The sequence below is a fragment of the Chrysemys picta genome, chromosome 19 (assembly GCF_011386835.1).
Source record: "Chrysemys picta bellii isolate R12L10 chromosome 19, ASM1138683v2, whole genome shotgun sequence".
NCBI lineage: Eukaryota > Metazoa > Chordata > Testudines > Emydidae > Chrysemys > Chrysemys picta.
The window spans coordinates 7789945-7817280 of record NC_088809.1 but is presented as its reverse complement, the minus strand read 5'-3'; the positions used below and the strand labels follow the sequence as shown (position 1 = coordinate 7817280).

The 27336-nt window shown below is 38.3% G+C and overlaps 1 protein-coding gene across 12 annotated transcripts in view; it reads left to right on the top strand.

The window, feature by feature from the left end:
- Nucleotides 1-27336, top strand: part of SYNRG (synergin gamma) — a 60327-nt gene extending 32991 nt beyond the window's left edge. For 4 of the 12 annotated variants that reach the window (XM_005298830.4, XM_024099714.3, XM_008178828.4 and 1 more), the window contains 11 exons: nt 380-498; nt 729-791; nt 4417-5367; nt 15045-15644; nt 16040-16203; nt 17736-17789; nt 18597-18693; nt 20344-20492; nt 24353-24463; nt 24967-25002; nt 26326-27336. In XM_005298830.4, the coding sequence (XP_005298887.2) occupies nt 380-498; nt 729-791; nt 4417-5367; nt 15045-15644; nt 16040-16203; nt 17736-17789; nt 18597-18693; nt 20344-20492; nt 24353-24463; nt 24967-25002; nt 26326-26457 (2476 nt within the window). In that variant the 3' untranslated portion in view covers nt 26458-27336. Of the gene's footprint in view, nt 1-379; nt 499-728; nt 792-4416; nt 5368-15044; nt 15645-16039; nt 16204-17418; nt 17790-18581; nt 18694-20343; nt 20493-24352; nt 24464-24966; nt 25003-26325 lie in introns of those variants that run through there. The other 8 variants (XM_024099713.3, XM_005298833.4, XR_010593817.1 and 5 more) reach the window with 8 other exon arrangements.

Genomic DNA, 27336 nt, shown 5'->3' with positions numbered 1-27336 from the left:
ATGCACTTAAGGCATCTCTATTCTCCGTGGGTGGAGAATTTACTATTTTGGCCCAGAGTAGTGTTGATAGAATTTCAGTGAGATAGTGACTAGCGTAAGATGAATGGGGTTGGCGTGAGAATATTGCTGCTACAGATCTTTTATGAACGTAGTGTACATTTTAAAACTCTTTTAAAAGTGCAGAAGTAAAATAAGTCCTTTATCTTATGTTTGATAGAGCACATTTGTGTTTACGCACACAATTGAGACACATGCTAATAAGTTGCTGTTTCATTTCCCAATATCCTGCTTGCTTTAAATAATGGAAGAAATTAGATTACTCAGGAGCTTTTTTCTTTTCTTTTTTTTTTCTTTCTTTTTTGTGTGTTTGTTTGTTCAGTGTTCCTTCTTTGCTGATTCCACTCCCTGGCACTAAAACACCTTCCTCAACGGATAAATATGCTGTGTTTAAAGGAATTGCAGTTGAAAAGCCTTCTGAAAGTGCAGCTATGTTTGGAGGTAAACAAGAACCGTTTAATTGTTAACACTACGTGTAATGTAACATTTAGTTTAATATTTCATATGTCAGTAGTGCCTGTGACGTTGGTAAAATGTTACTATGAAATGTTTAGCGTGCAAGATGACAGCATCTGTACCAATCTAATCTGTACCATAACTGATTGTAGCCTAATTTCACAATATCTTAACGGAAATTATCTTTTTTTTTTTTTTAATTTCATGCATGATAGATTATGGAGACAAATACAGTGCTTTCCGAGAGTTAGAACAACCATCAGAGAGTAAATACTTAGGTAAGCATTTGATCTTACAAAATTTGGGGGTTTTTTTAGGTTCTTTCAGTATGTTGCATGCTTTTTTAGGGTCCTGCATGAACAGCAGAATTCCCACTGCTAGAATTTTAGGATAAAGACCCTACAGCTCCTCAAATGAGCCAAAAGTATCTTGATAATATCCTCTTAAAATTTATCATTGACACATACTCCACAATGTCAAGTGTTTTTATGGAAAGATTGGTCCCTCCTTTGGAGGTGTATGTGGGTGCAATTTTGGAATCACTTGTTGGTAGGTTTTTGTCATCTCTCCTGTAGACTTGCTTTACAAGTGAGGAGCTGTACATCCTGATAAAGGTGTGCAATGCAGCATTTCAGGGCAAATGGTGGTTTCTGTAGAAGCTTTCCGTTCTTATGGTACAGCTCAAGTCATGTATTGCTTTTGGCATACAGTACCACAATAATAAAGAGCTACTCATTTAGCTTAGAGCAGTGATACTCGGACTGATGCTCGCAAGCAGCAAGTGGCTCTTTAATGTGTCTCCTGCAGCTCTTTGCCACACGTGATATTAAAACACTGTGTGATTTATTTAACAACCAATCAGGATGCTTTTACAATGTTATTAACCTATTGTAGTTGATGATAAAATAATACTTGGTCAGTCATTTTGCTATGAGAATAATATATAATGTATGTATATATACCCTAAATATGTTCCCTGCCATATTGTTTAAATATGAATATATAATACTGTGGTAAATGAAACAATGAATTCACATACTGTGGCTATTTTGGGTAATGTTGATCGCTAATTTGGCTCCTGAACCACTGAGTATCACTGGCCTAGAGTTTGCCTTGAGTCAATTTTATTTGTGGGAATATGTGAAAATAAATCTTTAGTTATCCTCTGAAATACTATTACTATGTAATTGCAGTAAGTGAAAACTACCTAAGCTCTTTCCTGAACAGGCCATCTGTACATAACATGTATATTTACATAACGTAAACAGTACTGTCATCTTTTAATCTGATGGGAAAGAAGAAACCTCTGCAACTCTATTGGCTTCATATATCATCAGTAATCAGAGAATAGGATACATGTATTGCTAATTTAACAGAGGTGGAAATTCTGCTGTATTGCCACCCTGCCAGTATGTGTCACTGTATTTGTAAGCAGAAATTATTGAGAATCTGTTCACTGCATACAGAGGCAATTGTGCCAAAATCTCCTTAGTTTTACTAAGTTACACAGTAAGGGCCTGAGCATCTGAAACTCCTGTGATGATCTGTGGAGTTAGTGTGTGCTCAGTAGCTTTCCAGTATCAGGCATTTAAATTACTGTTTTGAGTATTTCCTATGACTTGCAGCTGTCTATTGCTTGCAAGGAAAGAGAAAAGTTACTTCTGGATTTGTAAACTGACCAGCTTTCACCATTGTTAACCCTTTCACCAGCTTACATTTCTAATGGAAAAGTTTACAGTTCATCAGTAAGTTTAGTTTGCTGTGATGTTTTAATTTTGGTTAACAAATGTCAATTTCACAAATTCTTTGTATTGTTTTCAAAGCAGCATTTAAAACATATTGTTGGACCAGGTGAATTGAGGAAATTTTTTTTAGCTCTCATCATACTTCAAGGATGATAATATCCACCTATTATAATTGTAACGTTCTCTCAAATCTTTCCATAGTTTAAATTAGTTTAAAATTATCACATTTGTGAAAGTGACTTGAATCTTAATGATGTATTTGTAAAATATGAATTGAATGAAATCTGGGTATGTGCAGTACTGGACATTTGTTGTTTTTTAAGTAGTTGAGGCATATTTTATAACAAGTAACATCTCTGCAAATATATCATGCTGGTGAATGGGTTTAACATCATAAATTTAACAAAGAAAACCAATTATACTTCGATTTCCACATATTTGTGAGGTGACAGATATGTACTGTAGAATAAATTGTCTCTTTATGTTTAAGCTGCATTTTATATGCTGTAAAGTGTTTGGGTATAAACTTCCCTTTCATACACAAACATTGTACGAAAAAGAACATTTGAATTCCTCTCTGTAGGGAAAATGTGCATTTTGGGGTTTAAACTGTAGTCACTTAAACTGTATTATTTTCAAGGCCCTTTGTTTTCAGTTTTTATTTTGTTTCAAATTTCCTGCAGTTTATCAGTGTTAATTACAAAGACTAAAAAACAGGTGAAAATCAGTGTGTGGTGGTGGGAATTCTGGGTAAATATCAGGATTAACATTGGGGGATAAGAGGACAGGAAAAAAAGCAACAAATAGAGAAATGTAAGGGTATTGAAAGTAAAAGCAGTTTAATACCGTGGTTCATTTCATGATTTGTACATTAACAGTGCGTACACATATGCCTGTGGGCATGTTCCTCTATACTGTCTTATTTTAACAAACAGCCTCACATTTACACTTGGTTTAGTTCATTATTAAAATAAACACATCTACCTAATGTAATGGATTGGATTTTCTTAATGTAATCAGTATTTTTGTGTACTGGAGTGGTTTAACATTTGGGTGAAAATTGATAAATACGGAATTTTTCTGTAAAAATTGGTAAAAACTGAAAAGGAAAGGCCTTATATATTTTACATTTAATATGTGATCTGAAAACTAAAGATTTTTACATTTATGAATAATTCTCTCAATGTAGAAGGCTAATGTGTGAGTTATTAATCTATAGGCACCCTGACACAACTATTCTCTTTTTGGGTCCAATACGAGATGCTGATCACCTTCAAATTTACTAGGAGGTCAGGTCACTCGGCACTTCACAAGTTCAGGTCCTTCAGTGATTAGTTGTGTTTAATCCCCATGGCTGTGCCACCTTTGTTGGACTGGCACTTTGGTGCTTTTTTTTCTTCCTGTTAGTTGTATTTTCCATCACGTACACTCTGGTAAAATTCTGTTATACCTTGGGCCTTCTTTTGCCATATAATAAATAAAAACGTTTAAAAAAGGTCACTGTCTGCTATCTGAAGCCAGGTGCTTCTGGCAATCGGTCTGTTCCCTCAATACTCCCCTTTCAGCCTGTCAGTGCTGCTTTCATTTTGGCTTCCTGCTGCCATCCTGTGAGGAAACCATGTGCCACTGCTCTGACTTTGAAATTGACAGTGGGTAGTTGGGGGAGGGAGGTGGAGAGAAGGTCAGAGAAGATTTTGGCAATAGTTGTGCCATATTTCTGGCACCAATAACAGGGCAAATACAAGCGTTGGCACAAGTGAAATTCCAAATTTCATTCTTGGCAGTGACAAGTATGAGGTACATGGGAAGGGGAAAGGATCTGTCCAGTATTCAAACAACATACAGTACTGAACACCACCTAAGTTTGTCACTCAGAAGCATGTGTTGATATTGAACTCTTTCTAAGCTGAGTTTGATGTGGTTTGAGGCTACTTTAAGGACTTATACATTTTTGGAATAATAATTGGAGACATCATCAAAATTGCGTAGAAGCCTAGTTTTGTATTTTAACATATACCCATAGCTGGCAAATTGAATAGGTTTGCATAAAAATATTTTGATATTGCATGAAATAATTTGCATGGTGTGAGTATGATATACATGTTCTCATTTCAAGATCCTACTTATTGTTCTGCTTTTTTTCCCCTCTCCCCTTCAGGAGATAGCTTTGCAGAATTCAAATCTGCAGGAACCGATGATGGTTTCACAGATTTTAAAACCGCTGACAGCATCTCACCACTAGACCCACCTACAAAAGAGAAAACTTTCCCTGCATCCTTCCCCTCTCTACCTGCACAGTTAAAGCAACAAACACAAGCAAAAACCTCTCTGAATCTGGCAGACCTAGATCTCTTTTCCTCCACTGGAGAGAACAAACAACTTTCATTTCCAGCTGCATTTAGTTCATCAAAATCAACCTCTTTCCCTGCACCACCACCTCCAACATCTGCTGCTGCTCCTCCACCAGCACCCAGTAAAAGCTCGAGCTTGGCTGACGACTTTGGAGAATTCAACCTTTTTGGGGGATTGTCTAGTTGTCTATCAGTCGGGGGACAAGATGACTTTGCAGATTTTATGGCTTTCAATAATAGCAGTGGCTTTTCTGAACAAAAAATGGATGACAAATACAAAGTTGTTAAGCAAGAGGCCAATCCTGTTCCTCCAGCTAGCTCCTCTCTTGGTGCAATGAAAAGTGGGCAGAATTCTGCCGCTGCTGCTCCCACCAAATATGATATCTTTAAACAGCTTTCTCTGGAGAGCTCTGGAACAGGCGTCGAGGAACTGAAAGACAGCACCCCTTCAGCGAAAAGCGACGACGACTTTTCCGACTTCCACTCTAACAAGTTTTCTTCCATGTGTGGTAACATGGATAAATCCCTGGTAGACAAAGTGGCAGCTTTCAAGCATGCCAAAGAAGACTCTGCTTCTGTCAAGTCTCTGGATCTCCCCTCCATCGGGGGCAGCAGTGTCGGCAAGGAGGATTCTGAAGACGCGCTCTCTGTTCAGTTTGACATGAAACTGGCCGATGTGGGAGGAGATCTTAAGCATGTCATGTCTGATAGCTCTTTGGATTTGCCAACAGTTAGTGGCCAGCATCCGCCAGCAGCAGGTGAGGAATTGGTTAGATTGCTCTGGTAATGTAGGTGATGGAGATTTCGATAATGTTACTCTGTGCGCTAAATTACAGTATTATGCACTAGTCTCTCAGTTGGGAAAGGCTTCTAAACCTGTCTACCTGCTAGCTACCAGTCCCTTAGCAGGGCAGTGCTGTCGTTCATTGTTCTAGATAGCTATAAATAGATTGGACAGTTTAAAATTAATACTAATTTATTTTTGAGGGTTGATCACATTGTATGACCGATGCCCATTAGCAGGGATTCAGATGAAAGCTCTTCTAACACAAACAATGTCGTTCCATTTGTATGAGCTAGTTCAATGGTATTGAAAGCCTCACTTTAGCCTTTTGGTTTCAGCTAAGCACCTGACTGGAGGACTTGACCCACTCTGTGCTTCTGAAAATATAGGCAGAACACTAATTTGTGCTGTTAATGAAAACCTTTCTAACCAATGACACTAGTATATATTCCCTTTAAAGCAGGGATGCATTTACTTAGCCAGAGCTCTGCAGTACTGGAAATGAAGATATTAAATACAGTTTTACTGTAACTGGAATACAATTAGTTTTTAGAGTTAATGCCATTGCTGGAAGTAATCATGCAAAGAGCCTGTACATGCTAACATGGTAATCACTTTTGGAACTAAATTTAAAACCAAGCGATTCTTACTTTATCCTTGTTAGGTTATCCCCTTTTTAATTGCTCTTAATGAAAGCACTCCTAAGAGAATATGAACCAAGTATTTCCAATCTTATTGCATATCATAAAACAGAGTTCCCAAGTGTCCTGTTGTTTCATTTTTATCTGTACATAGAGAAATAAGATGTAGTTAAATGTTTTGTGGCCTTTAATAACATGGGAAATATTACTGTATTCTAGTGACAAGTATTATGCAGTCAAAGGCTTTTTTGAATGGAGGGGCACACAAACTAAATGTAAAAGCTATTGCTGCAAGAATTGGTTATTTCCATATGAAATGTTTCTTCCATTTTTGCAGATCTGGTAGAAAAAATATACAGTACTGTAATTTTGCATTATATGATATTTTTAAGTAACGGAGAGAAAATGATGTTGGCAACTTAGGCATGGAAGATACTCTTTAACAGGGTACAAAATTTCAGGAATAATTTTATTAGCAAAGATGTTTAATTTTCATATTACGGCTTGGTAAAATTCCAAGTTCAGTGGGCTGTCAAAAAGGTAGCACCTACAATGTGTCTTGAGTGTTGACTTTGGTTTTGAAAGCACTTTTTCCTAATATTTTTCTAGCCTCTTTTGGTGGTAGCTTGATTTTATGTAGCTCTTCTCCTACATCTGAGCTTCTTTGGCCACAGCAACCAGTAATTGATAACTGCAATTTGTGGCAGGAAAGGGTATTTGGGGTTTTTTTGTTTTGTTTTAAAGGATTAGCTCATCATGTGCTTGATGCTAAAAATTTGAATTTTGGAGTACTAATTAGAAGCTATTTTTCTGAAACTTAAAACAAAGTCTGTATTCTTTCATGGTGCCAAATTAGATATTTTCACAGGGAGAGTTTTACTCTACCTCCTTCCTGTTTCGGTCTCGTAATCAATCTTGCTCTGAACTATATTTGTTAAAATAACCCTTTGTGCTCATGTGTTTCTTTATGTATGTTCGATACATTTCAAGCTATGAACCAGTGATGTTCAAGTCTTTTTTTTTCTTCAGTTTACATAATTTAAAAAGCAGATTTTTTTCACTTCCTTTGATCTGTATATTTAATGTCAGAAAGGGACAGTATCCCTTTGTAGTCCTTGTTACAGAGAGATGGCTGACTAGCCACTGGGAACCATTTTTGTTGTCTGCCCGGATTGTGTAAATTTCTTAAATGGAGAATAGCTTTAGGTGGGGCTCTGTAAAGCATTTTATTTGACTTTTCTAATTCTAGCACAGCAATACAAGGGTCTTTATTCCTTGTCCACTTGTTCATGTGATACAGATGGATTGTGGGTACAGGGAAGGGTATTTCTTTGGGGGAAGGGTAGAAGGTCCACTCACTTCCTATTTGAATTGCTTTAGGGGGTTTTTTTGGCCGGGGGGAAATAACTTTCCGAACTGTCTCTAAAGGGGATACTGTCTCTTTAAACTTTGCTATAATTCTTGGTGTGGAAGGTAAACTATACTAATGTTGCATTTCTCTTGCATATACTTGGTATAACCCTTTGAGCACTTGCTGCATGTTGTTAATTTCAACCAGGCACCTTCTTTTATACCAAATTTAACCTTTTCTCCAACACTAAAGTATTTTAGTTAGTGTTTAGTCGCGTTATATGCATGCATCTGATTTGTTTCAAGTTCAATTGACAGTGTTGCAGCAAGAGCCTGCCCTCGCTCATAATATCCTCAAAGGGTTATCCAATTTGCTGCACTTGCAAACCTGTAAAGTATCTTTTCTTCAGCATTATTGGAAATTTCTGTGTATTTTAATCCACATCAGGTTTTTTGCTGCTTTTCTAATGTCTTATTTCAACTAAACATTTCCTGTGTGAATGTGCCTTCTCAAATCTGCTTTGATATCTCTTCTGCAAATACTGACCTGCATGCTTTATTCTAATGACTCCTTTAAGAGCTCTTATGTATCACTATCTTTTGTGATCTGTAAGTCCTGCTGTGTTAATAAATATTATCTTGGCATATTTTGAAACTGTGGGGATGTGTGTAATTTGTTTGTAGTCCAGAAATGTTTGTTTTTCCTGAAAAATACAAAGTTTAAAGCTATAGTATCCCCTTAGACTGGAAGTTGCCTCTCTGCTTGTAGATCAGTGTACAATGCACTGCAGTTCTTCAAACAAATTGAATTAAGTACTTTCAGTTTGCTTCCTGTGCACTTCTGAAACGTTAAATACCAGGCTAAACTTCAAATGATTTAACTAGGGGTGTGAGAAGGAAGTTTAATGAGCTAGTTGTCTGGGGCGGAAGGGCGGGTTTGTGAATTCTAATGTTGGTGGCTTGACGACACTGACGATTTATATAGTCTCTTCCCATGCTATAGTTATTCTGTAGATTAACAGGGGACCTGTGGCTCAATATCGACTCATATCTTAGTTTCTCTGCTGTTACCAACAAGGGTGCCAATTGGGTGGTGAAGGGTTTTATGATGTGAACTTAAGTCCCTTGGAATTTGAAAAGACCCAAAACGTGCTCATTTGTATCATAGGCCACCAAACAGTCTTCTGATGCTAACTACTTTTGGTCACTGCTGACCTGGAATGAACTTGCACTGATGACTTTGAAGTGAAAGGTGCTATTCTTGGTTCTGTTTTGTAACTTTTAGTAGAATTTTTATATCACAGATGACTCACAGTTAAAAATAGATTTGTGGTAATTACCATTTCAGAGCCCATTGTTCCTTTGGGATCTCCTAAATCTTGGGACCACTAACACTTCTAATACTGATAATCTCAAGTATGAGGTATAAAAGTGATGATACTAAGCTTGTTGCATACATAGTAAATTCTCTTTACAACTTTGCTTGTAAAATATTTTTTTTTAAATGAGGAAGCAGTACTAAAGATTGAGGATTAAGTGGGTGCCAAATTTGTATTTCAATTTGGTCTTTTTGGCAACAAGACCTAAAGCTGGCAAAGAGTCAGTAGAAACTTTTTATTCCTCTTCATACAAATCTTGAGAAATTTTAAAGGGAAAATTGTTCCCATTTTAGAAAGCTCATTAATTAGGTCTTGCCCTACAACTTTTTTTTTTTTTTTTAACAAGTGTCTAGAAGTGTAAACACTGACAGACACTAATGGTAGAGTTCCTTTAAAATTGTATCTTTGTTGATCAGATAGCCATACGTGAGGTAGGAGGAATGGGAAGTGAATGACTATTAAAATGCTTGCTAGATTTAGTTTCATGTTGAAATTTTATCTCTGGTCATGATCCATACATCAGTAGTTTTTCATCCCTGGTTGATGTGTAGAAGTTCAATTGCAAGATCTCACTCAGTGTAAGCCTTCTATGAATAAAGTGCTTAAAAGCTTTTACATCTGCCTCATTAAGGAATCTAACAGTTAAAAGTATAAATTTATGTGTTTTAGTTTTCCAAGTTGAGCAATAGCGCTTAGAAGTACATAGCAATCCTCCAAAATATCTGGAGCTTTAGAATCCTACAGGCTTAAACCAAGCTGTTTCTGCTAATGCAAGCTCTAAAGTGCCTTTATTCTGCTCAAACCATTGTTTATGGTGACACTAAAAATATATTTAGTAAGATTCTCTAATTCCACTGCATGGGAACACTTTTTCTTTCCTTCATTTTAATAAATCAACAGTGAATTTGGTGCCTTTGGTGTAGTGGCCAGACTAACCGCTCTGAGACCTGCATGAACTAGAGTAAATTAAATAGCTCCATTGTAGTCACTGGGATTATATTACTTTTCACCTGTTGAGAAACTGTCCCTTAATTCCTCCAGTCACCAATAGGCATGACACAGGCAGCTGTAGCACGAGCCTCTGTACTCTGCCCTGTCCAGGTTTTGAGACCTGACCTGGAGGGATCACCTGAAGGGGGAAGAGAGAAGCTGTCTCTATGGCACATTCAGCCCATTTGAGCTCTTTGCAGAGCCTGCCAACAAAATTGCCAATTAATATCAATTGTGATGTTTTTGTGACATGGGCCTCGCTCCACTAGGAAGAGAACTGACAACTAGGTAATTTTTATAGAGATCACCTAACAGCACTCAAACGATATAACAATTTTCAATCACCAGGCTTGAATTCAAACCTGAAGCCTCGAGGTGAAAGGCTCCACCTGTATATAGCCAAATACATTAAAAAATATATATCCTCTCATCCCCTCCTGAGTCAACAGTTCCCCTTTTCCTTTAAATATTAGTATCATTGACGCTGTTACTATTGAATGGTTTTCTCATAAACCTTTAAACCATTGACACAGAAAACTCAAGCCTGTAAATTTTCTTCCAGACAGTCTGCAGACATAATTTGATCCAGGATGGTTGAAGTGGATTATTGTAGTCAGCCCAGCTGAGGGATGTCAAGTTTACATGTATAATAGGTAACACTAGGAAACCGTTGGATAACTGTATTTCAGCCTCTGACAGTATTCTTGTATATGCTTCCCTGACAGGTGGTATTCTAATTCTCAGCAGCAGCAGTGATGCTGGTGAGTCTTACTGTGGCTGTTTCCAAGCAGTTGCCAGGCAGGTTGTACAGTTAGAGAACATGATTTTGATAGTTTTAAATGGAAAATGCTGTAAAGACGGGGGGAATAAATTAAGGATAAATATTGCAAACATTTTGCTATTGTACTTAAGGCGTGGGTTAAACTGTGCCAATGATGAAAATACAAAGAAGCTTTTCCCTACTCTTGGTTCATTACACATTCTTTTTAATGTGCCAACACAATGTGCAATTCTGATTACATCACTGGCTTCATGGTGCATGAAGTTTGAGTAAATTTCACTCTGATCAAATAAGTATTCTTATGATTGTGTTAGGTTGTTTGTGGAGATTGATCAGAGAGAGGTAGGTGGAAATAATATCAGTCTTTGCTTGTTGTTCATGTCATTTTTATAGATGACTAAGGCCTTTATTTTCTGCTTCTGTCTAGATTCTCTGTATGTCCAAATTACATTGAAAGAAACAGTGATGTTAAAAGGCTGGAAGACTAGTAAATTAAAGCAGTACCTTTCTGCTTCTGGAAACATACAATTCAAAATGGCTTGTTGATAAATTATCTAGATGGGTTACAAAATTCATAGATAACGTAGCTAACGCAACTGGCAGCACTTATTCAAGGGAGAACATGAAGGCAGTTACCTTTTCACTGCCGGCACTAGTGATGCATCCATATTGCACTTCAGATAATTGTCGGAAAATGGACTGTGTAGCTGTTTTCACTATTCTGTTTCATAAAAACACAGGATTGTAGTGGAATAGAACTGGCTAAAATGATCTGGAGCACCTGTATGCTTAAATCGGTATTTAAATATATACATATGTTTAAAACAGTTAGATATATGATCTGTGCTCAAGTCTGGTCGTATCTAATATAACCTAAATGGGAGCCGTATGTTCCTCTTTTATTTTAATCTTACAAGCTTTCTCCTTTATTCCCTTTTCACACTTGTTTCTTTCAGTAATTTGGGGATCCGTAAATACTGTACTGTACTTAAATTTTAGTCTGACTGCAAGATATACCAATGTCTAACATCGGGGGCCTGCTGTGATAATTATATTTAACGATATGGAAATGATTATCATTCCAATTTTTATATTATTATAAATATAAAAAGCAAAATATATTTTTCATCCTTTCAGAAAGAAGCCAAGAAATTACCAGCATTGCTGTTCAGGGAACACTTCCTTATTACCCTGTAATACATTGCATATACTTTTGGTGGGTAGAATTATGAGAAGAGTAATTAAAGATTGTCTTGCATGATCTATTCATGGCTTGACTTACTTTGACAGGGCTCTTTGCAATATGTTTTTCAAAAAGTGCTAATGAAATTTAGCTCAGTATAGGCTGAAATGCCATTCAGGTTGCCAAAAATGCTAATCAGTCTTGAAAAGTTAAATTATGACTTGCTATTCATCTTATATCCGTTATTAAATATTTTCTGAAGTAGAAATTGCCAGACACTGTGATCCTGCCTAGACAGGAAGATTACAGTACCTTGAAAGCAAAGCACACGGAAAAATTTTTTTAATGGATTCAATCTTTGCTCATTCTGTAATATATTTTTAAAGATGTTTCACTCCCTTCTATTGGCTCAAATTCTGCTATTTGCATGAGTTTCTTGAATGAGGAATACAGATATGTCTTGAATAGAAGCTGTATTTGTTGAAGACAGTACTTAGTTCTTAGAATTAGTTCAGATCTACGTTAATTCTCCCTTGATTTGACAAAATACTGTCGCTGATGCACAACCATTTAAAAAATAGGTTGAACTGCCACAACAGTAAAATGAAGCTTTTATTACCAGGGGTTCTAGCTGCAGTGTTTTTACTGAAGCTAATTTTTTCATTAAATTTATCTCTGGTCTCTAGGAAATAAGCTACTGCAGGAGCGGTTCTTAATGTTGTCTAATAAAACATCATTGTGCCAGTAATAAAAATACCCACGTCATGAAGAGTTCCCTTGAGTCCAACACTGAGTGGTTTTCACGTCAGCTGCTTCTCTGTATATTAGTCTGGTGGAAGGCAGCTCAGCTGCCTTTCAGGAAAAAATAAATGAAACTATTTTTACTTGACACAGCAGATGAGTTAAATGAGAACCTGGATCAAGCTTTAAACCTGCTGCCTGTTCCAACCATCACAAGGATTGTGACTCCGTTTCCCATTGGGGGGGAAGGGAGAGGACTTTTGAGTGACAATGCAATGCACATGCTACCCAAACAGTATCGATTTTACAAAGGGGCTAAAGCAGTATTTATGATAACGCCTAGTTTGCCTTATGGCATTTAGAATTACATCCATATTTTTATTTTCATTACTTGGCTTTTTAATAAATTGTTCTGGCTCTGTATTAGGTATAAAATAATTTTACCCAGGGTCTGTTATATTTTCTAAGGGTCCTTTCCTATAAAATTTTACTCACCTGAGATGATCCCATTGAAGTCAATGGGACTGCTCAAACAAGTAAGCATTTGTAGAACGGAGCTCTTAAATTCCGAGCCTACATCTGAATCTATGCAAGCCAGACCCCAGTGCATGTGGATTCAGTTGCAGGGTCTGAACCTTTAATTGTTAAAGAATTAAAATATCTTCTTGCTGCCTTTGCCAGGGAGATTATAGTAGAAGCTTGGTCTACTGTTTAGATTGGATTGGGATTTCTGGTTTCTAATCCAAGCCCTTGGTATGAGTTTGAGCCAGGAGTCAGATTGAGGGGAAAGAATACAATGATGTGTTCTTTTAGGATCTGCTTCTCCTCCTTGGCCAAAATGAGAAGCCACTCACAGTAGACTGTGCAGATCTTCATAATATGATCATCATGTATTCTTCTTCTTCTTCTTATGACGATACAATCAGTCACTCAAATGCTGCAGCAGCCCAAACGGCATTTCTTAGGAAAAAATCTAATCTGTGAGACTTTATGCCTCACAGATATAATGCAAAGGAGCTCTTCACTTTGTTTTGGCAGCCATTAAACTTCCCTGCAATTCTTCCAATTGTTGGACTTCTCGATTAATCATGTATGTGGATCAGGTCAGGTCAGGAAAGCAGCCTGAAGCTCCGTATATTCTCCCCTTCCAGTAAAATGAATAAATGAAGGCAGAAATGTTTTGTAAAAGTGGGTTTAATCCTCAGTCTAGCGTAGTCTGATTGAATTAAAAGGGCAGCTGGAATGTCAACTTGTTTCCGCACTATCTTTTTATTAAACCTGAACTGTTGTTACTGCACGCAAGCCAGTCAGGACCAAAATATTTATCAGAACAGCCTCTGCTAAAACGATGCTAAGAGAATGTGTGTTTGTGTTTGCTTTATCTTGAGACCATTTTACCCAGGGCATTGAGCAGCCGCTGAGTGTCTAATCCAAAATGACAATTGTTAAAGCCTGAAAACAAACATCAAGCATAGCTTTTTTAAAAATGCTTTCACAAAAATTATATGGCCCCTGGCTTTTTATGCCTCCCCATATGGAACAATCTCAATCTAAATTAAAAAAAAAAAGTTGAATGAATAACAGACAGAGCCTGGCAGAAACAAATCACTGCATAGCTTCCTTTGGTGGGCTTAGTGAAGCAAACGGAGTCTCTTGCCTCTTTTACACCCATTTATGGCAGCAACAGGACATATTGGCCCGTATAACTACTGGGTGAGTATAAATGCTTGATTGAAGATTTGTGTAATGTGGTTGGTTTTCTATCTAGTTGTCTAAATCAGTAACACATGTAGCAAAAACAAATATCTTTGCAGCATTCGTATTTTTCCTGAAACTTGTATGCTTGAACAACAATCTGATTCATGCAACACTTCACTCATTTATAATTCAAAGGAACAGAACTAGTGGTTTTTTTACATGCCTACAACATCTTCATAACATACAGTAATATTTGTATTTATTCTTTGGGGCACATTCTGAGCACTGAAGTGGGAGGAGAAAGTTAGGCTAATAGTCAATTTTGCTAATTTGATAAGATATTTGGGTTGCTAACATTTACATTTTGCCTGCCGTTTCTCTAACGAGCTTACTACGAAAATGAATTGTCAACGTGTACAGTATGTACTCGCTGGAAATATTCGTTTTACTGAGTATGTTTCTTTGTTACTGGTATGTATCATGAAGATGGTGACCTACAGTTTAATATAAAATATAATGTTCAGGAAATCAACAAGGAGTCCGAATAAATCTGTTAATCTTTAAGCTGCCACTGGACTCCTTGTTGTTTTTGTGGATGCAGACTAAAACAGCTACCCATGTGATACTTAATGTTCAGGAAGTCAAGGTTTTACACTTAATATAAGTAGAGATAATTTATAGCTCGGTACATAGCAATTTTTAAGGTTATTTTTTGTGCAAGGTCTAGATTAAACCTCATAATTAATTGTTACACCAGTGCAAACCCAATACACCTATTCTTATGGATCTTGGCAATTTACAACTGGTGGCTATCATTTATGTACAGTGTAGGGAGTTCTGCTTGACCTTGGCAGAGTCTGTAATTGTGCGTTCTTGTTTCTCTCTCAGATATAGATGACTTAAAATGTGCTCCCTTTGGAAACTATAACAGTGGCTCCACAGTAAGCAGCCTTGCAAGCTATGACTGGTCTGACACAGAAGACATTCATCAGAGCAGGAAGCTCTCTTCCTTTGTCCTTTCTTCAGGAAGTGGAGCCTCTTCAGCTACTTCAGTTCTTCAGAAGAAGGAGACTTTGTTTGGCAGTTCAGAAAACATTACCATGACAACAGTTTCCAAAGTGACAACCTTTTCTACTGAGGATGTTCTACAGGATGTTAAATTTGCAGCCTTCGCGAACTTTAAAGATCCTGGTCCCAGGTCCAGCTGTCAAAGTGATGATGAGATTGAAGGCTTTGGAGAGTTCTCAAGACCTTTGTCAGAAGCGAAGGAGTCAGCAACAGTTGACGCAAGCCCAGAGGTTGACTTAGCTACCAATGGTATCTTATCTGAAATGGCAAAAGAATGCATGGATGACTTCGGAGAATTCCAAAGCGAAAAGCCAAAAATCAGCAAATTTGACTTCTTGGTGGCAACTTCGCAAGGCAAGATGAAATCTAGTGAAGAAATGATCAAGAGTGAGCTTGCTACCTTTGACCTCTCTGTACAAGGTGAGCATGTTCAGGGTGGTTCACCGCATATATGCTCCTATCTGCATATTGTGCTACTTCCATCAATGGTTAAATGAGAGATTTCTCTTTGGAGCCAGAGCCCAAAGCCCATTGAAATCAATGTGAGTCTTTCTATTGACTCCAGAGGGATTTGGATCAAGCCCTTTTACAGTTAACTATTTTTTGTTTTATACATTCCAAATATTGTAAGCATTGAATGGGCTTGAAGGTTGAACTGTAGTCTCATCACCTTGCCTGGGGAAGGTTGCACTGCTGTTTTATATGCTAAGTGAACAGAGAACTTCATTCTCCTGGGCTGTCAGTGCAGCACCACGCTAATTTTAAGGGCTTTTTTATTGCTGTAAATATTTAGCTTGTAATATAATTTCTTATAGGGTCTCACAAAAGGAGCTTGAGTCTGGGTGACAGAGAAATAAGCCGTTCCTCTCCTTCACCAGCTTTGGAGCAACCGTTTAGAGATCGCTCAAATACTTTGAGTGAGAAGCCTGCTTTGCCTGTCATCAGAGACAAATATAAAGATCTAACTGGGGAGGTAGAGGTAAGGAATGGCCTGGAAAGCGAGTAAGGCATGGGCCAATGCAATATTAAAAATATCCCAACTTCCAGCTGTTTGAGATTCTACTTAGATTTACAGTTTGGGTCATGTTCCTGAAAGGGGTGCTCAGTTCCACGCAGGTTTGGGCCCTTGGACTGTAAGCTGCGGGAGAAGGAGATTTCTGGCTCGCTGTCTATAAAGGTCCATGCCACGTGTATGGTGCTTTAGGAATAATAAATAATACATTGTTGTTTAAAACATTCATGCCAGCTACCCAATTTCAGTAATAGGTAGAGTCAAGGTGGTATATTGGTTATACTTCTGTGGCACATCCCTGCACTTGACTAGACGCACATGTATAACAAACACAGCTGTTCTAAACTGTGAGGAATTGGTAAGATGCATTTAAAGGATAATTAGCCAGATGAACTGTGGTGTATTACAATATTGGGGGTAGGGGATGCTTCATATAGTTGCTTACTGTGTGAAGCCTATAAATGCATATGTTTGGAAAGGTGCCTTTATTCCTTTTGTTCCCCAATTTATTTGGACAGCTCCTCTTTCTCTGAGCAGGGTTCCAAGACGGCATAGAAATAATCTTCTGTAAAAAGAATGGCTTCACGAGGTCTGCCAGTAAATGGATATTTAGAGCACCACAGTTGGTCCACTTCTTTTTGATGACTCGCATCACCTCTGTGACACATTAAGCTTCACTGGGTTGATTTGGGAGGAAAATCAATTTATGTAACTTCTCATGCAACACTGCTATTTAAGATTTAATTTCCACAGTCATAAATATCTTTAATCAAACATACAATGTCCAGCTTCCTTATTTTTAGGTAGAAACATGATGTGTTTTAGACACATCACTTGAAATCATTTGAGTCACTGTGATCAAGTGGTCTAAGGCTGTGTCTGGAAACCAGTAATTCCTAAAATGTAATCCCAGTGTTGGCCCTGGGTCCACTGGCTTTGGGAAATCACTTAGACTCTTTGTGTCTGTCCATACTGTATTTACTTACTGCACTCACCTGTGTAAAGAATTGGTTGTAAAGTGCTTTGAAAATGTAAAGCACTCTATAAAAGTTGGATTCCATTCTTCCACATCTCAGTAACAAATATGCAGCCCTGTGACCTATGAAGCTATGGTAGGCACTTGCAATTGGAGCTTTCACCAATTCTGATTTCTTCTTTCATTATTTTCAATTTGTATTGTAGCTCCTGTGGATCAAACGTTGCAGTTAAGATACAAAGAGAATATTTACTTTCTATTGGTTGTCCTGCTTGTGTGGAAAAAGATGCAAAATATTTTTTCCCAAATCCATCCTTCCTAACCTTAAGTGACAGTCTGCTGTTTTGTATGAGCACCGGACCAAAATGAGAAATTAATACAGGAAAATCACATTTATGGTTGGTCTGCAAATAGATTACATACAAGGAGAGACAGAATCTTTTCTATGCCCATTCAACTGAAGTATAATAAACTATAAAGAGTTTAGGAACAGAATTGAGACTATCCTTTTCTTTTCAAATAGGAAAGCGAGAGGTATGCATATGAGTGGCAGAGATGTTTGGAAAATGCCCTACAAGTAAGTGTGTAACCTCTACCAAAATTACCTCCTCTTTTCCATGCATACCAGCTGATATACTATTTCAGACTCTGAGCATCTGGATAGGATATGCATGGACTTGTATGAATTGTGATTTAAAAATTTATGTGTCAATAGAAAACAAATAACTTTTATATAAGCACATACTTAATCTAACCAGATATGTCACCTTATCAAATAAAGCTAGTATCTTGCTCTTTGTTACTTACAGTAAATTTAGCCATTGCCTAAATTTTCAAGTGACTAGTTAATTTGGGTGCTTCAGTTTTTGGCAGCCCAACTTAAGACATAGAATCATAGAAGACATCTTATAGGGGCCTGATTTTCAGAGGGCAGAGGCTCAACACTTTCAGAAAAGCAGGCCCCTTTAAGATGTCTCAAGTTGGGCACCCAAGATCACTAGTCACTTTTGGTATCTTAGGCCCATATGTTTTCAGCTACAATAGTTCTCCTCCTTGATGTGGTGTGGTGTTGGATTAATGGATAGTAAACATTGCCAAACATCATTTTTAAACAAAATTTCTGAACACATGCTTGCATTTCCATCAGCAAAAAGAACAGTTAAATGAGGATGAGTTGAATTCTAAACATGGCCATTCTTCTACCCTGATCTGTATATAGTTATAAGCAAGAACAAATTCAACCCATGTGATGGACTATACCAACTCTCCTGCTAATTGCATTAATCTCTCTTTAGAACTGCAGTTTCTCTTTTTTGAAATTTTGTTTGTAAAAGTTACTTTAAGGTAAATAAACTGGTGGTGTTACCAGCATCCTTTCTGCTAGGTCATTAAGAAGGCAAATGATACCCTAAATGGAATCAGTAGTTCATCTGTTTGCACTGAAGTAATCCAGTCGGCACAAGGCATGGAATATTTATTAGGTATGTTTCATTTTATTATGTCTCTTACATTAAGTGTTCCCCCATTTAAAATAAGAGGATGTTATTAGTTGTTTCCAAATGGTGTCTTTAGCTTAATGAATTTCCAAACTGGAATGATGACTAACTCTTTAGCCAAATGAATACAGTAACTCCTCGCTTAACATTGTAGTTATGTTCCTGAAAAATGCGACTTTAAGCGAAATGATGTTAAGCGAATCCAATTTCCCCATAAGAATTAATGTAAATGGGGGGTTGGGTTCCAGGGAAATTTTTTTCACCAGACAAAAGACTGTGTGTGTGTGTGTGTGTGTGTGTGTGTGTGTGTGTGTATATAATATATATATATATATGTGTGTGTGTGTGTATATATATATATATACACACACACAGTATAAGTTTTAAATGAACAATTTAATATTGTACACAGCAATGATGATTGTGAAGTTTGGTTGAGGTGGAGGAGTCAGAGGGTGTAAGAGGGTGGAATATTTCCCAGGGAATGCCTTACTGCTAAATTTCAGAGGGGTAGCAGCCGTGTTAATCTGTTTTAACCAAAACAATGAGGAGTCTTGTGGCACCTTAAAGACTAACAAATTTATTAGAGTATAAGCTTTTGTGGGCTAAAACCCACTTCATCAGATGTGTGGAAAAGTGAGTCACGAAAGTTTATGCTCTAATAAATTTGTTAGTCTTTAAGGTGCCACAAGACTCTTCATTGTTTTTACTGCTAAATGATGAACTAGCACTCGGCTGAGCCTTCAAGGGTTAACACATTGTTGTTAATGTAGCCTCACACTCTACAAGGCAGCACAAATGGAGGGAGGGGGGAGACAGCATGGCAGACAGAGACAGAGACACACACCCTGTGTGTGTGAGAGAGAGAGAGAGATGCGCATTGCCCCTTTAAGTACACTGACACCACTCTTAAGTACATTGCCTTTTTAAGTAGATCAGCAAGTTGAGACAGCCCCTGCTGCCAGCAAGCTCCCTCTGTCCTGAGCCCTGTCGTGTCCGTCCCCCTTCCCCCCATCCCCCCCCGGTTTTATGGAAATGTTGTGAGCGGGGGGACGAAGACACCCTGACATTAGCCCCTCTCTTCTCTCCTCCCCTCCACCCCCCAGCACAGCAAGCAGGAGGCTCCGGGGAGTAGCACCAAGGCAGAAGGCAGGAGCAGCACATGGCAGTGGGGGGAGGGACAGCTGAACTGCCGGCAATTGATAGCCTGCTGGGCGACTGCCATACAGGGAACTTAGGGGAGTGCACAGGGAACTTAAGGGAGCTGATGGGGGGGCTGCCGGTCCACCCTGGTTCCAAGCCCCGACCAGCTAGCTCCAACAGGCTGCTCTTCCTGCAAGCCGTGGACAAAGTAGGCGGCTGCCAAACAACATTATAAGGGAGCATTGCGCAACTTTAAACTAGGATATTCTCTAATGGATCAGCAACGTAACAGCGTTAACCAGGACAGCTTTAAGTGAGGAGTTACTGTATAACACTGTAATTTTGAAACAGATTAAGGTGGTCACAGATGTTTCTCAAAATGTGTTCAATGTCTATTAGGTGCTCTTTCTGAGTCTCAGTTTTGGGAATCTCTAGTGTGCTCTGCTTGGGAGTTAGCAACTTGCCTATAATTCACCACTCTAATTTTGACAGGGGTTGTTGAGGTCTATAGAGTAACAAAACGAGTTGAACTGGGTATCAAGGCCACCGCAGTGTGTAGTGAGAAACTCCAACAGCTGCTAAAGGACATCGATAAAGTATGGAACAACCTAATAAGCTTCATGTCACTTGCAGCTTTAACGGTAAGGCCATAATTAAGCTGCCTTTTTGTTACAGAGGATGGAGCGTTATGTATGGTTATGTATTATGACACCTTGAGGAGTCACTTAAACTCCCTGTTCCTTATTTTCTCCATTTGTAAAATGAGGGTAACCGGCAACTTTGTGAATCGGTTTGAGCTCTTCAGGTGAAAAATACTGTGTGCGCGCAAGGTGGTGGGGTTGCCTCATTTCCTAATGATTTTGACGCTATAGCCTCTCATAATGTGATTTAAATTAGACAAACATGAATCTAGAAAGGAAAAATAAGTGCCTTCATGACACTCCAGCAGTGAGCTTCCCTAGTTCTAGTGCTCTGCATTGCTCTGCAGGAGACTGACTAGACTGCAAGATCTTCCAAGTAAGGACTGTGTGTCTTGCTCTGGTTTTGGAAGGTGCCTAGCCCATTTTGGCCAATGCTGCAGACTAAATAATAATGCTTGTTTTGAGCTCTTTCCCTCCTCTGACTGGAACTGCCATGGCCAGATGCAACTCATGAGCTCTGGGGTGGAAGAGGAAGTGCTTCTCTTCTCTCACAGCTTCCTGGGTAGCCAATTGGGAGAGCGCTGTTGATACCATATGAAGAATGGTTCTATGTAGTTTTTAGATGGCTGGTGATTTGAGAAGAAGGGGCATCCACGCTTGCAGGGAATTTAGAGGTAATGGGGTAAAGAAAGAGCTACTTGGGGCTCAGGGTGAAGGAGAATCCTTTTGTGATGAGGGGACAGGGAGAGAGAGGAAAATTTAAAAATAGAAGGCAAGAAAATTCTAACTTTCCATTAAGCTTTTTCCATTTTCAACCGTCATCTTTGGTTGCAATTAAATAACATTGGTGTAGAATAGAGAGATGGGTACAGGTATATAATGGATTTTTTTGGCAGGCACTTAACCATAATAATGGCTCAGTGCATTTTGGGGGAATCATTAATTTGGGGGACATTGACATGACCCACTGGAATGGTGGTTTTGAACTCAATGCATAGTGAAGGAGCCTTTAATCCTTAGATTAAGACCAATGCATCATGTCCAGCATTAATAAATGCATCATTTCCACAATACTCTCTCGTATCACTGCATAGTTAATTCACAGATCCCTGCATGCAGAGTAATCATGCATATTAAAAATCCTACTGTTGCTTTTATCGAGAAGTAGTTGCAAGGTGAGATCTGGTATGCTGGCTTTTCACTTAAAATAAACTTTTTACAGTCCCTGAAAAATGGAGACTACAAATAATGGGCATCTCCTCTCTTCCACCTCATCAGTACCACATATTGGTGGCAAACAGATCTTAATAAAACCTTGTCAGATTCTAACTGGCTTTATCTAATGCAACAATTGATAACATCAAAATATTGTTGCTCAGTTTTAGGACAGGTTGAGGTATCGGTGGACACCTAGCTACTACTGTGATGAGCATTCTCCTCTCAAGGTAGATAGTTGTCGTCCAAAATGCTGTTTCGAATGTAAAAGATGTTTTAACATTCATGCAGGATTCTTTCATATTTAAATTGGGTGTATTAAGTATTTATATATTAGTAAGTACTTCAGAGTATTCGTAATTAGTGGCCAGATTGTGATTCCCTTTCTTTCACACTGTAGAACCTTATTCCATTAGTAGTCCTATTGACGTCAGTGGGACTACTCATGGAGTAAGCTACTCTTCAATGTGAGTGAGAATGTCACAGTCTGGCCTTAGTACAGTATACAACTAATAATTGTTTGGTAGGTAAGTCTTTTTCCCCAGTTAAAGGAAACAAAGATGTATAGAACTGTGTCACTGCCTTGCTATCTGGTCATGATGTAAAAAGAAACCATCACTCCTAAACTGTTGAGAATCTTTGGCTGGTGTGGTGCATCCCTGTGCACATGATCCTGTCGGCAGCTTTCATGTTTCTGTATTCAGTTTTGTCACAACTTTGCCCTCATGTAGCAAAATGCTATGATTGGTGAGCAGAGCGCATGTGGGGAAAACTCTTGCCTCTGGTGGGCAAGGAAAAACGTGTTTACTAGGTTTGCGAAATGGTTTCGCTCAGGGAGGATCTTACTGCAAAGAGAGGCAGTTTACATCAGAAAATTCTACCACTGAAGCCAGGACCTGAAGAAAATCTGCTCTATGAGGCTTAGGCAATTGTGTGGTTTTTCTGTTGGGGTTGAGGAAGGGCTAGAATAAATTATTCACATTTTTTTCTCTCTCCTTTCTTCCATCCTTCCCTCCCTGACCCACCAACCTCACTCCCTACTGACAAGTGTGAAATTTCATCCTGAGTTACAATCAAGGGTGTTTTTTTGTTTTAAACATCTGACTTCAGTATACAATTCCCAACCCATATATTGGCCCTTAACCAGTCATTTACTAGCATAGCCAAATACAGTTAATTGCCCAAAACACAGGTTTCTTGCTATTTGATAAGGACTAGTTTCAAACATGCTAGTAGGGTTTTTGACGGGAGGATCAGAATATTGCAGCACATCTCCACAACATCTACACTCATATTTTTTAAGTTTTAAACCAATAGCAAATGACTGGCTTTGGTTTTGTTTTAAAAAGTAGATAATGGGTCTGTTTGGTACCTAATGTATGGCACATACCTTCCTGTAAAATTACAATCATGGATTCCAAATGGAGCAGAAGTGCCAATTAAGTACGTATGAGTCCTTTAGCTCACAGGCATGTGCTTGAAAAGGTTAATTTTATCATTTAAAGGATTAATTTTGTTACAAGGTAATTTTATGCATAGGCTTATGGTTTTTCATTGCAAATTACAATATGACCTTCTTATTTGCTCACTCATGCATTTGATAAACAAATATTTGAGTGCCTTTATTCATTTGATTGATCTACTCAAAGATTAAAGGTTTTTTTCAAGATTCCAATTATTTCTTAAATTGTTCAGCTATGGGATCGTGATTAGAATACCTAGACACATCTGTTTTATGATTACCCAGAATTTTTAAAAGCCTCTTGCATTTGTATTTCTATGCATTGCTTTTGATTGTTTAAACATTACACGTTACAACGATCCTTCAAACGAGCTTCAGTGTTTATACACCACCCAAATGCAAAATTGCACTGACCATTTCTCTTGTCGCCTAAATGTAAAACTGTGCATCAGGAAAGCTATAATACATACTGAGATCTCTTTTCTGCTTAAACACACAGTTGTCCTCACACTCCTTTCCATAACAAAAACTAATATACAAAATAAAACAATTAGCCCTCTTAATTGTTGCCTGGTTTGGCCAGCCATTAATATTCAGCTGTGTACTGATATGCCCTCATTCCAGAAACAGGAAAATCCTTGACTAGTAACTGCCCTGCTATGGTTAGACATTAGTGCAAAATTGTGAGTGATAAACTGATCTGGTTAACCCTAGTTTCCGATCTAGAAGCTGCACTAGCCTCAATAGTAATTTATCCCATGGCATCTTTATAACTGCAAATAATTTGTTGCCTACCTGTTTATATCTTAGCCCTCTCTTTGGTATGCAAGAATTGTATAGCAACAGCTACTTGTGCTCTGGTTTCAGAAGCGTGGTCCCTTTTGAAGTGGAAACATAGAACTCAAATATTCTCTCCTCTGTTATCTAATCCTTTTTCAAGTGCTTGAATGTGATAAATTAATGTCCATGGAGATTACATAGTAAGTTTGAAAATATGCTAATGGCTTTGATTAAAGTGGGCATCAATTTATGGGCATGTTGTAGTATGTTATCTTTGCCCTGTGACTTTGTTTGGCTTCATGCCCTCCACAGCAGCCACACCAGTAATTTGTCATAATGCGTGTGTATTTTTTTTCCCAGTCACTGAAATTGCCTAAACCCAACTGTCTCGTTATTTCTGTAGCCAGATGAAAACTCATTGGATTTCTCTTCTTGTATGCTGCGTCCTGGAATTAAAAATGCCCAAAATCTCGCCTGTGGGGTGTGCCTCTTGAATGTGGATTCTAGAAGTAAAGTAAGTGCCAAACCCATTTTGCATTTACTACTTTAACTCTCCATCTATGCCTAGTCTATGCTAACAAACGTCCTGGCTGTAATTTACCACCGATAGTAGGAAAGGTGGAATCTGTATTGTAGGCAGGGCTCAAACGTTGTTACTACCACATCATCTGGAAGATTCTCTCTCTCTCACACACACACACACACACACACACACACCCCGCTCAACAGGCATGGGAGAGATGTAACTGGTGACAGTTGTGTATAAAGGCTGAGGTGTTAAATCCATTTATAAAGGGCAGCATGGGGAACAGACTTGGAAGCTGAGATTATTTAAAAAAAAAAAAGCTTGTAATGAATTTTCCTTATAAAATGTACCTGTGCCTGTGAAGCCCGGAGGGGGTCATTGCCTTCAATGTGGGGAGGAGGGACCCCAGAATAGAGAGAGAGCGATTAATAGCCGACCAATTAATATACATCGGGAGTTTTGTTGATCTTTTGGTTTCAACATTATTTCAGAAAGAAGAGAAACCTGTGGAAGAGCATCCTAGAAAAGTACGAACGAGTAAAATGATACTCTTTATAGATTCATCCTCTTAATTATGAGCATGGAAGGCAAGACTTGTGACCAGCCTTCCGTGGTCATTCTCAATTGTACCAATCATGAATCCTTCTCTTATAGTCATTTCTGTGACTGTAACATCCAATTTGATCAACTAACACATGCTCGAATCCTCCCCCTTGTGTTGTCTGCATGCCAGTATATCGTGAATAACTTCCTGTTTTCGTATTACTTTTGTGGTGTGGTAGATAATTCACTGTGGTGAGTTTCTGAACAGCTACAGCTTCCTGGTTTCTTGTTGTGGAAGGAGACCTGTAGCTTTCGTGTGAGATAATCTTTGACCTTTTGTCGTCTTACACAGTGATGCTCCAGCTATTGCTTTGGGACAACACAAAGGCTGTCGTGGGTTTAGAAATCCAGAGTAAAAATGTTTTGCAGGTTCTTTTTTTTTTTTTTAAACAAATATATTTTCAGCAGTATTCCAGAAGGTAACTCTGAGCTCTTCACGAGAGCCTTGCAATAGGGAATTACAATGAAAAGCTGCTAGCTGTTCTGTCGTTGAACGGGGAAAAAATTTCATCTTTTCCCCAAAAGAGCTTATGTAAAATAAGCCCTATCACTGTTTTTTTGTTGTTGTTGTTTACTCAGACATCTAAGCACTAGCAACAACTACATCAAACCCCATCAGCTATTCTTCATCTTGTTTATAGATTTTTCACTCTTTATTCAAAAAGCTTTTCTTATAAAGTAGCTGCTCCTAACAGAAGACACTGGACCAAACTGGACCTGGACCTGCAGTAAGCAGGCGCAACTTTGGGATCAGAGGAGTTGCAACCCCTTAAATCATGGAGCAATTTGGCCCAGTGAATGAAATAATTTGAAATGCTATAGTTATGGGCTGGCCAAACAAGCTATCTGTGAGGTACAGTACAGTGTACTATTTCCTACCTATAGAAGATAATTAGTGAAAGATGCATGCAGCAAGTTGGATCAACTCCCAGGTTTGAGGTCAAATGTAATACTAATCAAACCATTCAGTACATGTCCACTACTAAAACCTGGTGTAGTGACTGAAGCTTACAGCGTTAGCCATTGCAGTTGGGGATGCGGTCTCCCTTCAGAACTTCTTGCAGACTAAAATGAAATTTTGCTTGCCATTTGGTCCATTTCTGCAGTTGAGGATGGTGTCTATAGAGTGACAGGGTCGAGGTGCCTTCTTAGTGTAAACACATCCACAGATATCTGAACTCCTCTTTAGCTCTTACATCACTGAGCAGATGGGACTGTCACACTTGTTTCAATTTTTGTTATTCTAGGCTTTTAATTCAGAAACGGATCATTTCAAACTGGCTTATGGAGGACACCAGTACCATGCAAGCTGTGCAAACTTCTGGATCAACTGTGTGGAGCCGAAACCTCCAGGCCTCATTTTGCCAGACCTGCTTTGAAAGGACTTGCACTGAAGGAGGGATCACGTCAGTCAATGACAAGACATGGTCTTGATGGTGGTGATGTAGGGGAATAAACACTGAAGGCTTTTTTGGGCAGTGGTTAAAGTAGTGAAATGTTCATTTCTGCATTTCTTCTGTACTGCAATGGGTCAAAACCACTCTCTCATACGAGATCCCCATGAAGAATTTCACTGGAAGGTTCAAGCCATCATTGAGGTTTTCAGAAATAATCAGAGAGTTTTGCACTGTGCCATAAAACATGGCATTGCAATCTCTCTCTCACGCTGAAATGGGTTAGCACTTTTTGAGATGTAGCAACTCACTGTGGTAATCAAGGTAAATTGACGCATGAGGTGGAATAGGTCTTACCGTTTCAAGAAAGAGATGAAATACTAGGTTGTGTGTGTTTAAACTGAAATGGCCCCTTAACCAAATGCGTGAAATGTGTATTTGCTAACTATTCTTTCCTCTAATTTTAATATATGAACCCAGAGTGATGTTTTTTCTTAGATATTTGCTCCTACAGTATTACAATGCACAAGAAGTGACAGTAATGTTCAAGGAGACGTAAGTTATTGATCTAGAAGGAATTGGATTGTTAGGTTGCAATGAGCCATTGTTTATTTATAGAATTATTGTTCTGAATTACAGAATACATTTTATTCATACATTTAGTGGGTTAGTATTGGGAGAAAAAACTGGGAGAAAAATCATTGTATCTAAATTTTTCGTACCTTATCTTTAGGCTTCAGTACAGGCAGCTGGATTTTAAAACTTGCAGTCTCTTCTACTTTGATGTAAATACTAGACAAACCTTTTTACCCCTCTATTGGACTTGTCCTACAACTGCAGACATAAAGGGATATACTTTCAAAA